Source organism: Lytechinus variegatus, chromosome 11 (genome assembly GCF_018143015.1).
Source record: "Lytechinus variegatus isolate NC3 chromosome 11, Lvar_3.0, whole genome shotgun sequence".
NCBI classification, from domain to species: Eukaryota; Metazoa; Echinodermata; class Echinoidea; order Temnopleuroida; family Toxopneustidae; genus Lytechinus; species Lytechinus variegatus.
Genome location: NC_054750.1, coordinates 20,221,991 through 20,240,055, shown reverse-complemented (window position 1 = coordinate 20,240,055; position 18,065 = coordinate 20,221,991). Strand labels below are relative to the sequence as shown.

Here is an 18,065-nt window from a genome sequence, read left to right as displayed (position 1 = left end):
TAAGGCCTATAAATGTCCTTTTCTCAAAGTTGAGGTGTAGGCCTAGAACATTAAAATACAAAGACCAGCATTATGAATCACAATGTTTGGATAGCATTTCAATGTTCTATTCATATCTATTCAAAACGTTTTCTAATTCACATGCGTTATTAGCAGGTGATCTTCTTTATCTTTATCTCCCATTATTGTTCTTATTTTGTAGGCCTATAGCCTGTGTATACGGTAAACCTCCCTCTGAAATACCTTTCTTGGTTTCATGTTTTCTTTCAGATTTGTTTCCACCCAGGCGCGCCGGAACACTTTCATTTTTTTTTTTTTTTTTTTTTTTGGGGGGGGCAAAATCCCGAAGGGGGCACAATATTTTTGAAAGAGTGAGATACGGAAGCGATCGAGCGGGAGAGGTGTGGTTGAGGGTGTAAAAATTTAGTGTAAAAGTTGCGTTTCTAAGAGCATTCAAAAATAAATTTCTTGAGAATTAAACAGTCTTGGGGTTCTTTTTGCTCCTGTTTCCTCCCTTCTGACCCAGACTGGTGTTTCTTCATGATCAGGGTCGCAGTTCCAGCAAATTACGAGCCTTATTGCAAACTCTATTGTTTCAAACCAATGTAATATAGGCCTTTTAAAGACTTTAAGATGACAAACATGACCGTATGCATCCGGGGGCCGCCGATCGAGAGGGCAAAATTCACCCAAAGTGTGCACGAAATCTTTCAATTTTATTCTAGAAAATGCAAAAGCTCCCCCATCACCATGGGCGGAAATCCCAGGGGGACAGGGGGGACGCGTCCCCCTACCATTTTGGAAAGGGGTACATAATATCAAATGTCCCCCTACTATTTGTGCTCTTTTATTATGGAAAAAATACATAATTTCAAATCGAAATTATACACATGTATCCTCGAATTTCGAAATATATATAAACAGATAGTTTTTGTTAAGAACTTGGTTAGGAAAAGAAAAGGCATACCGGCCAACTATTCTCCAACTCTCATCTAGCCCTATATACCAGCCAAAGAGTGATGACATTGATGACATCGATGGCCATTGTCAATTTCATAACTAATAAAAATGATGAAAAAAGAAAATCGCCTCTGAATTTAGTGCATAGACGGTTAGACGAGAATGTTCCATACCCAGTAAAATCATAACCTTTGTTAATCCAATTCACTTTCCCTTTATTCCAAATTTACTTGAAATATACTGAGAATATTTTCATTGTTTGCGTACTCAGTATAAAAAATAGTTTTCATGAGTTATGATTAATCCTTCACGATGAACTTTAACTATGCTTTATCCCCCAAATTTGTTTTTAAACACTCTATTAACGAGACTTATACTCCATTTTTACACAAAATTCCTGCCGTGGGAGGGGTCATCATAGGTAGATCAAGGGGCGAAGCGGCGGAAGGTGAGGCGAAAAATAAGAAGAAAGATAGGACCGGGAAGAAAGTTGAATGATGGAAGGGAGGTGAATAATTGGGAAAAAAGAAAACTTTCAGGACATATTATAAAATAATAAAATCGCTTGCGCTTTGCATAAATACACAGCCATCTTTTTATTTCAAAACGTGCTTGATTTTTTTTTCACTTTTTGGATCGAAATATATAAAATCAAATCATTTATCTAAGAAGATATCCATCTTTTTCATAATTTGTAGGTTTAGCTTGCCATTCGGTTTTAGTCTGAAATGTATTCATTAAAAGGTTAAACGTTATCACACTGTAATAAGATGGAAAAGGGGCTTTTCAAAGGTATGTTTCACAGAGGAACTGTTCGTCAAAAGACGCCAGGCTTACTATGATAATGTAATTGCCCCGTCAGGGGCAAAATTGTTCATTTTTGACAATAGAAATGACAATTTTTGGGCATAAAAGTGCCTTCATCGTATACTTTTGTCCTTTAATATTTAAAAATTTATCATTTTTCTACTTTCAGGGGGGCACATGGGGGGGGGGCAAAATCTCGTTTTGCCCCCCCCAAAAAAAAATTATTTGGGGGGGCAAGTGCCCCCCTGCCCCCCTCGCTTCCGGCGCCCTTGTTAAAGATATATAGAGAGAAATAGAGATGGGGTGGAAATTCCACCCATCTCTATTTCTCCCTCTCTCTTTCTCCCGACAAAAGCGACAGGGCGCTAATTTTAATCACCTCATATTAGCAGAATGACAAATTTTGAACTAGAAAATAAAACAGACATTTATCACAATCAAATATGGGCATGTTCAAATGGGTCGCTTGATCAAAGATAAAAAAGGACACTGCAAAAGAACTTTCACTATGAAAAGGGGGCTAAGGGGGGGGGGGCAAAAAAACAACTTTTTTAAAGTGATTATTCAACAAGATGTACTTGAGGAAGGGGAACATATTAAAAATGGGCACTGAAGGGATCGGGGTTCAACGGCACGCGGTTTTGTAAACTAAGACACGTGATCGATCTTTCCAACACTCCACCTTCCCAACTCATCAATCGCCTGAACTCGCTCTCCAACGATGAACATTTTGACTTACAAAAAAATTAGCACAACATATCTAAGTTAGACATTTAATGGTGGAAACTAAAAGTATAAACGACCCAAAACAAACGGTGGAATGGATGCAGCGCACATGGGCATTTTACCGGAGAACCACGTATGGTGCAATAATACGTTTGCGATTAAAAAAATAGTTACAGGCATAGTTTGTATTTAAATTATGAATAAGACTTTGGGTAAAAAAAATAATGATTTCATATTTTTGTGCATATCAGCAGCATGATTATTATACTTTGTATGTTGGTATGCCATTACTTCTATTTTTTGAACGTTTAGACTGTATCATTGCGCGAGTGAACCCATTTTCTTGCTGGACGGACATAAACTATGCATGTATCGCGGTCCTTGCATGCTAAGCATACCGTATTTTTTATTCGCTTACTTTCCTTATTTCAAGGTCGATTTTCTTCGTTCGAAATTGAAAATGGACTAGTATTGGATGTCTGAATGTAATATGCCTTTGAAAACGTGATTAATATCGAATACAATAATTTCATTCCGAAGATCCTTCTACAGGCAGACAAGTCTTACGTAATAGCACGGCGTTGTTTATCATTTCATCCTTGCTCAACACTCATTTAGCTGGCCCGTGGTGGTGAAATCGAGACAAGGGGATTACCTGGCCAAGATGGGTTTATCGGGGTTGGAAAAGTTGTTTGAGATATTCCAAACACAAATCGGGGTATGAAACCGCAGTTTGCAGTCCGAAGTGAGGTCGAGAATCAAACGGGAAATTTTTGTAATGAAGCAGCATTCTAATTTTCTGTGAAAATGGAACCTAATCAATTTCATAACCTGAAATGACCTCTGAGCTCAATGACTGTACCCTATCCCCTAAATCAAAATGTTCGAGCATTCCTGGGCCCAGTCTTATCAAGAGTTATGATTGATCCATTCAAAGTTACTCTATGGAAATCAATCAGTGTCATAATTTTTTCTCAGGAAATTTACAAAATGTCCTTTGTAAACAAAGGAGAACACACCAAATTGTCAAGAAATCAATGAATTCATGGATATACATTCATATCTAGAAATTTTTTAACAAACATGCATTTTATATGTGACTTTGCTGGCTTTCCATAGTTGCGATTGATCGGATCAATCGCAAATCTTTGTAAGACAGGCCCCTGGACTCACATTAGCAACTTACCCAGCTCGACGATACATCAACAGACTCCACATACTGCTTCACACTCCCCAGCTTCTCATTCTCATGATCTGTGTGTTCCCCAAGGAACCTTGCTAGCTCCTCATCACATTCGAGACTCCAGACAGGAGGGACCGTCCTCAGATTCTCCACCCCTTCCATGTGGGCTGGTCTCACTGTGGGGAGCTTACCGATCCTTAGGCTATAGGTCACTTCTATTACCTCTTCCCAGCTGAAATACGAGAAAAATGACTTCTTTTGATCAATTATAGTCAATTCATACAACTGAAAAGTAAACAGACGTGTGCCCGTAACTGATTTTTGTAACTCTTTGAATTTAACAGAGTCACAGGCCTGTCAAATAATTGTATAGTATAATCAAAACAACTGGTCCATGAATTATGAAGTAAGATATCTTCAAGTCTATTGGTAGAGAGCCGAGTCCTCCCCATGACTCTATCTCTACAGCTCCCTTCTTCCACAAATAAGTTGTCCATATCTTATTCTATTCTATGTTTTCTTTTCCTCCTATTTTTTCCATTGTCATACCATGGATCCAAGGATCCAGCCACTGAAGCCATGACTGTAGATGGCCATCGACTGCCCATGTCCATTAATTAGCATGGATATTTGTAGGAATTTTTTTTAGCATTGCTGATTTATTTGACACTATAGATAGCTGACTTTGCTCTTAAAACAAATGTGCCTACAGCTAACTTAAAAGCAAAAATAACAGGAACACAAAACAAAAAAAATTAAAATATAAAAATAATACATTTCAGATATAGAACATTCTTTACTTTCCTATTCAATTCTCCAAAACTTTTCCACATAAATAAGGGAAAAAAAAGCGTTATAAAAAATAGCAATTTTCTTTTTAAGAATGTTATCGAATATTGCTATATTATAGGAAAACTTGGCAAGAAAGTTTGATATCGCCTGATCACATACTCATCTAGGGTGAGAGAATTTTTGACAAGGTGAACTAGCTATGTTTATTTCCACTGGTTGGAGTGTAGGGGGGTCTTCTTGGCTTGCCTTGCTGTCATACAACAACACCCAGCCTTCAACTGGCCTCTGGAAGGAATATTAGAAAAAATGACTTCGAAAATAAATTTCAATTCTGGTTATAATACTGAAGTATGAAAAGTGATTAGGAAATGTTGACTATAAAGTATAATTCCATAAAGCAAAAAGAAAGTTATGCTGTATTTTTGTGGAATTACCCAAAATGATAAGAAATATTCTGGCAAAATTAGGGTTGTATGAAAAGGGGTGCTCTCATTTGTATAAAAGTTTTCAAAGGCAGTCTAAATCTACTTTGCTTGGCATTATACGTTGTAATGGCAACCAGTCAGAATCGAATATTCTGGCACAGTTTTAAAACAAATTATCTTTTATAGCTTAACTTTCACATTCTTTGTGATTTTTCTCCTTTATTTTCTCTTCTCTTCCTTTTTTTTTAACCCTTTCCCTTTTTTTTTTGAATTGTCATTTTCTTCTATTATTTTTCTCATGATCTTTTCTTATGTTTCCCATATTTCTTGTTCTTTATATGATTTTCTTTATTTTTATTCTTTCTTCATTGCTTGTCTCTTCTATTTTTATATTTTCTTTCTTTTTTATACTTTTTCTGTCATTTGTATTTTTTCTTGCTTTTGATTTCCTTTTTTCAAATGCATTTTTCTGTTTAAATGTTTTCTGTTTTTTTTTTTGCTACAGTACAGTATACTACAATGTTAAAATAAAATAAACTTGATTTGGGTCGTGTTAATAATTTGGGTTTGGGATCCAGGCCAGGAGAAAGAACAGAATCTAAATCATGGGATGAAAACAGAAAGAGAAATGTGACAAACCTGGTAGGCTACAAAACTAAGTATACTCTAAAACTGTCTTAAGTTTGATAATCTTATTAACACTACACTAAATAGGCCTGTAATTTATGCATATGATTATGACTGCTCATATTGGTCCTCTGAAAAAAACTCCTAGGCCCTATGTCATGTCTGTAATGTAAGACTATATATCATGGAAATCTATTGAAAGCTAAATAAAATGTTATCATGCATATTTCATCTTTACATAAGTATAGTGATTGTATTACCGACCGGCCTTGTATTACCGAACGCGCGCATCATATGCGTCAGAAAATAATCGCTCAAACCTTTGCAACTTCCTTCCAAAAGGAACTTAAATAGAAAAATGATGAAAAATTATCAAAAACACAATTTCGAAGTCTTTATATCCTCAAAACAAAATATGGTCAAATTAGCTCATGAGTGACTTTGTTTTCCCAACTTTTCCCATAGAAAACACACGTTCGGTAATACGATACCTTTTCAAGTGACCAAAATATTTCACTTGCGAAGAGGGGTCCGATTGGAAGCTGATGTCGTAAAGGGGTCCGGACAGCCCGACCACCAGACAGCTCGACCCTGGACAGCCCGACCCGCTGCCCTGGACAACTCGTCCCGGTCGAGTTGTCCAGGGTTGGCTCTGAATCGGACAACTCGACCACTTGAATTCTTCTTCAAAATTTCATGAAATAAAATTTCAAACATTACTTCAAAAGTATTTTCCCGCATAATCCATGTTTCTTCAATACATTCTCGACAGAAAAATTGACATTTCAGTGCATTTTGAGCTATTTTGAAAGAAAATATAGCGAGTTCCCTTGCAACGAGAATAATCCGATACCGCCGGCTAGCCGGCCGCGCAGCCGGCCGTGTTCATTCAACTTACAACTTGCAAATTTGAGTCGATTTTTCCGTCACTTTACATATTTTAATGGTGAGTGTGTGCTATTTTGTATTTTCATATTCCATTTTCACATTTCCTGTACTTATTTAAAGTTATTGCATTTCACAAAACTGATACTTAATGCAAACTTTTTGAGATAGTTCACCTGGAAAGGACACCGATGCGGTGCTTCGCCTCGCCGGCCAGCCAGCTGGGCGACCGCTGTGCTGTGATTGTGACTGAGTGAGGCAGTCGGCTCAACTAGCTATGCGAAGTCAACTTACTTATTTTAGTTAATTTTTACGTCTCTTGACATATTTCCCATTTTCCAATGGCGAGAGTGTGCTATTTTTGTATTTTTTACACTTCTACTTATGAAAAAGTTTTTTTTAATATCACTAAGCTGATTATCATTAGGACACAGTGACTGCGTGGTCTGAGAATGCGCTTCCCAATTAAAGTAACCATCCTTGACGCCCTTTTTGGAGGCCTTCAGGCCGCGGGGGGGTGCTTCCAACCAACATCTAAACCAATTAAGGAAATACATTTGTAAGTTATGAAGTTTACAATATGGAATAGTTTATTGAAAAAAATGTATTGTACCGAAATTGAAAAACTTGTTTTTATCAAAATCTAAATTTTAAAACTTGCTTTTCCTTATCGAAAAACATGTCTCTTATTTTTTACCTGTCAGTATCTGTCACAGCTTTTTTAAATGCAAATTCCACTGGAAACAACGGGTCTTCTGGAGGATACAAGCACTTGGGCTGGTCCCAACCACCTACACCCGGGATGAGGAGAAGAGGTTTCATACTCGACAAGCGATGGCCTTTCCATTTCTTTCACGAGCAGAAATGATACCGAGTTCCAATGACTTGGGCATCAGAGCAGCAGTCCCTTGATCGATGAGGTAAGTACAGCTTCTTAGATAATATCAAATTTGTGCACTAAAAATTCAAAATTGCTTCTTAAAAATGTGAGTAACTACTACATGTTTAGGTTAAGTAGAAGTTGTAACATTCTAAATTAATTTTGGGTATGTAGGGGTTATGCTTAATTCATGAGGAACATTTATGTCATACACATATAGATGATACCAAGTATCGTTCAAGTGAGCTTGAAGGGGAAGTTCACCCTGACAAAAAGTTAATTGTAAAAACAGCAGAAAAAATAATAAAAAATATTGACAAAGGTTTGAGGAAAATCCATCAAAGAATTGAAAAGTTATTAGAATTTCAATTATTGGATTTGTGATGTCATGTGCGAGCAGCATTTCTGCATAATAAATGGTAAAAAGTCAAGAAATTGTAATTTTCTAAGAAAATTGAAACTGGTTTTACTATTCCTTTTGTATATATTCAAAAGACAAAACATTTCACACCCAAACATGAAAAGAAAACAAAAATAAGTCATCAGGAACCATTGAAAAAATTGAATTCATGAATTTTATATTACAAAACATATGGGCAGCTGCTCATTTATGACGCCACAAATCTAAAACTTAAAATTCAAATAACGTTTTGAAACTTTTCCTCATACATTCACCAATATTTTTTTGGTATTACTTTTCTGCTATTTTTACGACCAACTTTTTTTCAGAGCGAACTTTCCCTTATGATATTGAATTAGTTACAATTAATTTAACTTAATATATTTAAAAGTATTTGCTTCTAAACTGAAGGTTGAAATGATTTGATTTGTTTCAGTAGCAAAAGAGGTGCAGAGCTTCAAATAGTTGAAATTACTTTATTTTATTTCTATCTTTCCAGCTCTTTGAGACCACCTGAATTGCAAGCTCTGTATGGCCAGTTTTTGTGTGACAAAATAAAAGATGAGGAAGGGTTGAAAATCCCTCCAGCTAAGTTAGGGATCATGTAATTGCCATGGAAACCAAATATAGTAATGTATAACAGGTTGTATATTCCTGAAAGTGCAATTGTTGGATAAATGTTAATTTATATTGGCACTAATGTAATTTTAAGATTGTCCTTATTTTTAGCTTTACATAAACACCAAAAGCAGAGAATATTGTTCCCAGTTGGAATTGTGTCATATTGTGGTAATGTAATCCTATTTGAAATTTTGAACCAGTATTTATTTTGTGTGGGATATAATATGTTTTATATACACTGAAGTTCAATATGTGTTACTATGTAATTTTAGATCTGATCAAGTTTACCTTAATGTTACTTAATAAAACCCACTTAACTCCAAAGAAGTATTTTGAATATTTGGTTCTTGCACTATTTTGTATCCCTTTTCTCGCTAAATATTTACCTTTTATTGAGAGCTGTGTTGACGGGTTCCATGACATTTGCTCTGGCAAATTCCACACCATAATCTTATGAACAGCTTCAACCAGTAAGGTCTAAACCTAACTTAAAACCATATTTTGCAACCCTGAACCTCTATGTTAAGGGGCTTTCACAATTGCTCGTGCGATTGTTTGCGATCACTTGGTCACAATATATGTTGCACAGAATTGCAACGGTGAAGGGTCGTAAGTAGTCACGCAACCAATTGTGAAAGGGGCTTTAGACAAAATTAAGCCTGGGGCAATTGTCGCAGGAGCAAAGTGTCACATGGTAATCAGATGGAGATGATTGGAGAGATGAAGAGGGGGGGGTGAAAGGAGGGATGGCCATGATGAGGAGTGATGGAGTTGAGAGGGGTGTGGATGATGAGTGGATGGAGATGATGAGAGGAGGGATGATGCAAGGATGGATGGAGATGATGCGGGGATTGAGATAAGGTTTAGAGATGAGGATGGAGATGGTGAGGAGTTGTGGAGATGGTGAGAGATCGAGTAGAGATGATGAGGTGAATGGAGATGATGTGGAAGGGTTGACAGGAGTAGGGGTGGAGATGAAGAGAGATTGAAATGAAATCGGGATGGAGATGCGAAAATGGTTGGAGAACGGGAATGGAGATAATGGGGGTGGAGATGTCAGGAGGCGTGTTGATAATGGGAGAAGAAAGATAAAGGGCAGGGATCATCATCACAAACATTATTGCCTCCACCAACTTCATCATCATCAATATCATTACCGTCATCGTCATTATGACATCATCATCACCACAAACTTCATCATTTATCATTGGCGCAATGAGTGAAAGATTTTGAGGGGTAAGATGTGGCCCATTATGCCAAAGTTATTTTTTTTTAATTGTGAATGAGTAAAATTTTTGACATTTTTATTACACAAACTCATTTTTTTATTATGACATCATACTAAAACTCTTCTCTCTTTTCATTCTCTTTCATTCTTTTTTTGGGGGGTATTTTATCTTCTTCTTTTTTTGAGGGGGGGGGGTGCTCTTGCCCCCAAGACCATGATCCCCCACCACCTGTATTCCACTGTTCATTACCAACACCATCTACTATCATCATCAACGCCACTAGCTTCATTACCATCATCGTCACCACCACCATCATCGACATCATTACCATCACTCATCACCACCTCCCATCTCATAACAATCACCAGTCCATAATTATCTTCATCACATCATCATTATCCTCATCACCACAACATCTTGATCGTCATCATGATTATTTTATCTGTGATTTCATACACAGATACTAGTACTTATGTCACATTATTCATCTCTTACTGTAAGATGGACTTTACATATCACCCAAAAATGACATTTCAATCATTGTAAGTAAAAATCAATGAATAGGATTTATATCTCCCTTATCAAATCAGCGCATGTTGAAAACGCTTTGATTAGGGAACCAGATAAATAATAATGTATTTTATAACTATTAATGAGAATTAATGAAAAGTGAAATGTTAAGATTCAAACTCGCAGCTAAAGAAGTCACATTTGCGATTGACAAAAGGAATATTTCAAGCTAAAGCTGTTTGTTGGAATTCTTGTAGAGAGTTGGTATGATTATCATTAAACGGATGGTCCAGGCTGAAAAATATCTTAATACACACAGAGTAGAATTCACTGAGCAAAACGCTGAAAATTTCATCAAAATCGGATAACAAATAATAAAGTTATTGAAGTTTAAAGTTCGCAATATTTTGTGAAAACAGTCGTCATGAATATTCATTAGGCGAGGTGATGATGTCACATCTCCACTTTCTGTTTTCTTATATTACATAAAATCATATTTTTTCATACTTGTGAGAATAATATGTCTCCCTTATGAAATAAGTTGCAGCAATAAATATCTAATGTACTAAATCAGTAACTGTTGTCAATCCAGTTTTTCTAGTTCTTGGAGGAAAAAATAAACCTAATTTCATATAATAAAATACAAAAGAACAAGTGGAGATGTGACATCAGCCCACCTAATGAATATTCATGACGACTATTTTTACAAAATATTACTAAACTTTAAATTCAATAACTTTGCTATCTGTTTTCCGACTTTGATGAAATTGACGGCATTTTGCTCAGTGAATTCTACTCTATTTATTAAGCTATAAATACTTTCAGCCTGGACCACCCCTTTAATCAAAAAGTGGCACGAATATTCATCTTTGGATAAAGACATGCAAGATTAATTTTCTGAATGTGTTGGAAACGGCATTACCATGGAATAACAAGACAGGGTATTAATTTCCTTCAGTTCAGTGGTATCCTGTTTTCTGCACTTATATTCTATGCATTATTATTTTTTTTTCCATTTCTTAATTTGCGCCCCTGAATGTGCCCCTAGATACGACCCTGACTGACCTGGGTACAATACTAGTTTTATCTACTTGATGGTAGCTCCCCCAAATCTATCAACTTTTGACATGGCTGCCGAATAAAAAATATATCACTGGGGGGGGACCTATAATAAAGCCAACTTTCAAATGACACCAAAATGTGTTGAGCGAGCACTTCCCACTTAAAGGATATGAAAATTAGGCTGGGCAGAAATAGCCTTCCAATTTCAGTCAGTTTTTGAAGGCAAATCTGTTAGAACCTGCAAAGTTAAGGGTGTTGTGATAAGTTAATGATCAATCGTGGCCAGTTTTGGTTGTTAAAGCAAATTTCATAAATTATTAAATTGAACTTTAATGCATGAGTGAAGTTCAACACACATTGCATTTTTTGGGCAGCATTTTAACTTTATTATGTGGATCTCAGCAATGTGTTCATGGGAGTCGGGAGAATAGAGGGTGAGATGGAACTTAAGTGGGAAAAGTAGGTTGATGGAATAAGGTTTAACAGAACATTTAGCCCCCCCAAAAAAAAAAAAACCTCCCTCTCACCCACCCTCCCCTTCTGCTGAGAGACTGATTGCTCTTACATGTACGTATGAAGTCCAGAGCAGAATTTTTTGGAAAATGATAAGTTCCGAAAATTGGGGCATCAACTTTTACCTATCAATCCTTCTGTCAAAAATTTATCAATAAATCAACTCAATCAATGTGCAATATGCTTGATCAAACATTCATTTTTTCAATAAATTATTTAATAAATCATCATCGGCCTAATCAGTCAATTTCTTGGTAATCATTTGGCACCCCCTAGTTCAAACATCAACCCCCCCCCCTTAGTTCAAACATCAATTTTGCACTCCTACATGGATAGAACATGGCAGCGGATAAGGTTTTAATATCAATGACACCCTTAAAAATGTTATGAGGGAATGTGGTGACCGGGGAGAAAATCTTTGAAGAATTTGAATAGTAAAAACTTAATTGATTCTAGAGCAAATTGATGACATGAATGGAATAGTACATTAATACATAATATGGCCCACATATTTTATATAGCGATTATTTTTCTTTGTGGTCAAAAAATCTTGGTAGGGCTTGAGCAATTTTTTTTTTTGGGGGGGCTTTAATCTCCCCCCCAAAAAAAAAAACGCACCTGAAGAAGAGAAAAAGGGAGGGAAAGAAGAGAAAAAGTGGAAAGACAGAGCGAATGAAACAGTGGAATGGGGAGAAAGGAAAAAGAAGTGGAAAAGAAAAAAAAACAGAAAAGGCGAGAGAAGAGGGGAAGAAAGTGACGGTCCTACTTTAGGCCTTTTGAGATAACCTAATCATGTTTTGAGAATGAAATTATTTTCTTAAACTTTGGTCTGCAGGACTATCCCCACAACATATTTATCTTGGTGCCCCCTACAAAAGTTCAAGGCCCCAGTGCACCCAAAGCTGAATAAACCCAGCTACTTCATAGATCGAGTCAATGGATTGCATCATTTCCAAGAGTTTTCAATAATATTCCTGAGATGATGAAAAGGATTTTTGGCGATGGTGATGATGATAATGATGAACATTGGTGGTGACGGTGACGATGGTGGTGATGATGATATTGGTGATCATGATGATGATGCTGATGATTATGATGGCGATTATACTGGTGATACGATGACAATAATGATGGATGATGTGATAATGGTGGCAATGATGGTGATGTGATGAAGATTATGGTGATAATAATGATGGCGATGATGATAGTGGTGATGGCGATGATTATGATGATGATGGATGAAATGATGTTGGTGATGATGATGTTGGTGTGATGATGATGGTGGTGATGGCAATGATTGTGATATTGATGGTGGCAATGATAGAAACGATGATGTTGGTTATGATGTTGAATGATAATATGATGATGGTGATGATGATAGCGATAGTGATTATGGTGCTGATAAGTGATGATAATGATGGCGATGAATATAGCGATAACGATTGTGGTGATGATGATGATAATTAAGATAATGGTGATGATAATGATGGCGATGATAATAGCATAGTGATTTGGTGGTGATGATGATGGTGGTGGTGATGGCAATGATTGTGACGATCGTGATGGTGGCGATGATAGAGATGATGTTGGTGGTGAACTGGTGATGATGTTCCATTCCTCCTCTACATCCCCTCATCTCCATCGCCTCCTCATCTCTGCTCCTCTCAGCTTCATCTCTCATCGTCATCCCCTCCATCCTTTCCCTCATAATTTCAATCCCTCCTCTCATCATCTATTCCTCTCATCTCCATCCTTCCTTTCATCTCCATGCCTCCTCTCATCATCTCTATCCCTCTCATCTCCATCCCTCCTCTCATCATCTCCATCCTTCTCATCTCCAACCCACTTTTCATTACCATCCTTTTCACATCACCGTCTCCATCCCTCCAATTTCAACTTCATCTCTCCCAAAATGTCCACCTGATCACCACAGCACTTAACAGTGAAATGTTCAGCAGAAAAAAATACATGGGAGTAATAGAACACAATATTCACAATACTTTTAGTAGACTCATTATTTTTTATGTAACAATGTGATAAACTTGATCACAACTAAAATTACTAAGTAACACATAATTTTCTGTTATATCTTACAAACAGTATAGCATAACAAAACATGGTCTTGTCATGCTGTTGGAAAAAACAAACATAAGAAAATCAAATAGTGCACCATTCCTGGTATATTTGTTTACTATTTATATATTCACAAATTCATGTGTGCCCAGTCATACTTTTGCCTCTTAGTATAAAAAGCAATTGCCAGTCCAACTTCAGACAAATAATTCCTGCTATACTTCCTTAAAGCCTGCTATATTTGTATACTATTTGAGTATTTGTACATATTCACATATTCATGTGTGCCCATACCATATTTGTTGATTTGTAACTCTGATTGAGAACAATATCATCTGCTTTGGGTGCAAATGTAACAATATAGACAATCTTCAAACTACAATAGTAACCATACAAATTAACATGTAATAATTAATTGCCCCTTTGGTTTAAGAATATACATTTCAAAATTTATTGCATATATATTTGATTACCATGACAACTAACTTAACCCTAACTTACATAGAGGGCTCTTTCAAGGTAAATTAAGTCCACCATGATAATTCCACATGTTCAGGGAGGAATTAATCGTTGTATCACTTGACAATGAGGAGAAAATTAGAATATTTCATTGAATAAAATACAAAAGAAATAGTGCTTGGATAACGTCATAGTCTCTTCATTTGCATACCAGCCAGGATTTGCAGATAACTGTTTTGTGAAATTAAGCGAAACTTTAAAATGTCAAGACTTTCTAATTTTACATCCGACTTTGATGAAATTTTCAGTGTTATGCTTGTTGGATTTCTCTCTTTTTATTCAAATCAACTTTTTGTTAGAGTGGACTTGTCCTTTCAGCCCTTCCTTACAATATTGTTTCATAAATAAAACAAGCTAAGTACGTTTGCAATCCATGTTGTCTCAACTAAGTCAAACAGCTGGAAAGATGAAATGAAGTATGAAATGAATTATTGACAAAATTATTGTAATTTCAAATATTTGAAGATTCAAGATCTGCAGTCTGCACCTCTTGATAATAAAAGAAATTAGACCATTTTCAATCTTCACCTTGTCTTGAACAATTTAGAAGCAAATACAATTTTAATATATCAAAGTTAAGTTAATTTGCTAAACACACTAGAACCATACCTGGTATCTTCTGGAAGATTTACATAACATAAAGTATCCACATAAATTTCGCATTACCATACCCAAAAATTAATTTGAAATGTTACAACTTCTAAAACCTATAAGTAATTTTTTTGTTCAATTCAAACAATGTATAAAGAAAAAAAGTAAATTATAATTCAATTGTCCTTTCTTTCTTTAAAAGAATTTGAAAATACAAAAAAAATAAATTTAACTTTGATATGCCTGCATGAAGTGCGCAAAAATTGATTTATTGTATCTATAAAGCTGTATTTACCTCATCAATCAGGGGACTGCCGCTCTGATGCCCAAGTCATTGGAACTCGGTAATATTTCTGCTCGTGAAAGAAATGGAAAGGCCATCGCTTGTCGAGTATGAAACCTCTTCTCCTCATCCCCCCTGTACAGCCCAAGTGCTTGTATCCTCCAGAAGACCCATTGTTACCAATGGAAGTTGCATTAAAAAAAGCTGCGACAGTAATCGATAACGAAAAGCAAGTTTTTAGATTTTGATAAAAAGTTAAGTTTTTCAATTTCGGCAGAATACATTTCATTTTTCAATAAACTATTCAATTTTGATAATTATAAATACCCAATCTATTGTCAGTTGTTTACCCCCCCCCCCACTGCCCTTCAAAACTTCGAAAAAAAAATTGATAGTTATTTAAGAACAAAAATAAACAATGCACTTTCCTACAAAAATTGTAAACTTCATAACTAGTTACAATAAACATGTACATAGGCCGGCTACTGAGACATTTTCAAATCTATTTCCTTTTAGTTAGTGACATTAAAAAAAAACCTTTTTAATAAGTGGAAGAAGCGTAAAAATACAAAAATAGCACACTCTCGCCACTGGAAAATGAGCAATATGTCAAGAGACGGAAAATTGACTAAAATAAGTTGACCTCGCATAGCTAGTTGAGCTAGCTGACTGCCTCATTCAGTCACAATCACAGCACAGCCGGTCGCCCAGCTGGCCGGCCGGCGAGGCGAAGCACCGCATCGTGTCCTTTCCAGGTGAACTATCTCAAAAAGTTTGCACTAAGTATCAGATTTGTGAAATGCAATAACTTTAAATAAGTACAGGAAATGTGAAAACGGAATATGAAAATACAAAATAGCACACACTCACCATTAAAATATGTAAAGTGACGGAAAAATCAACTCAAATTTGCAAGTTGTAAGTTGAATGAACACAGCTCGCGCGGCGGTATCGGATTTTTCTCGTTGCAAGGGAACTCGCTTTATTTTCTTTCAAAATAGCTCAAAATGCACTGAAATGTCAATTTTCTGTCGGGAATATATTAAAGAAACATGGATTATGCGGGAAAATACTTTTGAAGTAAAGTTTGAAATTTCATTAATGAAATTTTGAAGAAGAATTCAAGTGGTCGAGTTGTCCGATTCATAGCCAACCCTGGACAACTCGACCGGGACGAGTTGTCCAGGGCAGCGGGTCGGGTTGTCCAGGGTCGGGCTGTCCGGTGGTCGGGCTGTCCCGGAACCGTCGAAAATATGAAAAACAATTTCGGCAAAATTTCTGCATATTTATATTTTGTAGGTATTTGTGTAGGCCTATTTATGGTGAAAGTTTGGTGAATTTTATTGGAATAATGTGTTTGATATGATCAAATTCATGAAAAGTGTTCGGTAATACGATCCACTACCATACCAGATTCTACTTGCATGACTTGGAAAAAATAGCTTGCTTTCTTTTTCTAAATTGCCCAAACTAAAGAAATTATCCATTTTCATGAATTGGGTAGGCCCTAATCAATCACCTGAGGCTGAACTTACTTAAGTTTTCGGGGCAAATAATCCACTAATCATGCTAATAATCCACTAATAGCTTACCTCTATTTTAAGCCATTGCCCTTGAGAGTTGCACATTGCAAGTCCAGCAACATACAACGTATTTTCATTGCCAGTTTCTGATGTCAGTGTGTTGATACATTCTGCCTGCCGGTCGGGGTTTTTGTAAACATTCAATCGGGTCGCTGTCGGAGAAAGTTTGAACTCGAGGCCGCTCGGCACGTAACAGAGTGCTTCTGGAAGTTCTTTGGAGTCACGGAAGCATTCGATACACTCTTGAAGACATCTTATTCGAGCCAATGTTGCCCTGGTTTGGGTATATACCGGAGAAAACATACTGATATTTATAAACCCTCCAGTTAAATCTCTGCAGTCAGTTGATGTCAAACATGGAAAAGTGGGTTTGGTCCGGATTTCTCCTGCTGAAATATGAAACTATATATTCCGAACTTGCCTCTAATGGTATCTTCAAAAATTGATTGAGCTAATCATTATGCAAACAAGAAGGATTTTACGAACGAGAAATAAAATGATATCAGAAATGAAAGGCATAATGCAAAGTTATGAAATCATTTTCTGGAATAATATAAACTTTTATGAAGATATTGTTGGCAACAGGGTCGACAAGATGTTAACTCAGTTTTGACAATGTTAGTACCTGGCCCGATCTGATTCTCCCTCTGTCCACGCTTATCAGGCGCGTAGCCAGGGGGGGGGGGCGGTGGGGGCGGTCGCCCCCCCCAAAAAAAAAAGTCCCCAAAAAGAAAAAAAAAGAAGGGAAAAAAGAGGAGAAAAGGAAAAGGGAAGGGAGGAAAGGGAAGAAAGGTAGCTTTGTGTTTTTTTTTCTTTTTATTCTTTATTTTTTTCTCAAAAGAGAAACTCCTTCACTCTTCTTGCTCTAAATTCATATATGAATTTTGCTTCCGCGCTGCGCGCGGTTAAATGACAATATTGAAGTTCTCCATTGTTCCCCCACCTTTAGCTCTAACCCTGTTTTTCCACCTCAGCTATGTGCTTCTTGCCAGTTAAAGTTAAAATTGTATACATTAGGGCATGAATTTGAGTAAGGTTAGGCCGAAGTAAATATATGAAGTAATCTTTTTTTTTCAATTGATCGCGCAACTTCTGGTCTGGTCGGCTCCGAGCGGGTAAAATCTTTATATCAGTTTCTGCCGTCACCTCCATAAAGTCAACTTCTCCCGCTTTTCAGCTCATTACTATAAACAACCATAATTTGGGGGCAAACAGGTTCCTAATCTAAAAAGAGGAAGATATGGAATTCGTGTCGTATTAAATAAAAAAAAGTACAATATTTTTTATCAAATTGTTCATTTCCCTGCATACATTCATCTCGTGTCCTGTTTTGCGCCCTCAGTTTGAAATTTTGAATGACACTTAAGTTTCTTCATATTCAAAATGAAGCGCTTCA

At 36.4% G+C, this 18,065-nt stretch overlaps 1 protein-coding gene and 1 long non-coding RNA gene across 2 annotated transcripts in view; one reads left to right on the top strand and one right to left on the bottom strand.

Moving 5' to 3' along the window:
* Nucleotides 1–17,073, bottom strand: part of LOC121424253 (E3 ubiquitin-protein ligase HECTD3-like) — a 36,738-nt gene extending 19,665 nt beyond the window's left edge. The window contains exons 1-3 of the mRNA XM_041619870.1: nt 16,679–17,073; nt 4,646–4,753; nt 3,680–4,030 (exon numbers count right to left, since the gene is read on the bottom strand). Of these exons, the coding sequence (XP_041475804.1) occupies nt 3,680–4,030; nt 4,646–4,753; nt 16,679–16,972 (753 nt within the window). The 5' untranslated portion in view covers nt 16,973–17,073. The remainder of the gene's footprint in view (nt 1–3,679; nt 4,031–4,645; nt 4,754–16,678) is intronic.
* LOC121423756 lies at nt 6,399–8,465 on the top strand. The gene is made up of 3 exons (XR_005971307.1): nt 6,399–6,466; nt 7,110–7,325; nt 8,185–8,465. It is a non-coding gene; the product is annotated as an uncharacterized LOC121423756 (long non-coding RNA).
* Nucleotides 17,074–18,065: the final 992 nt, after the last annotated feature.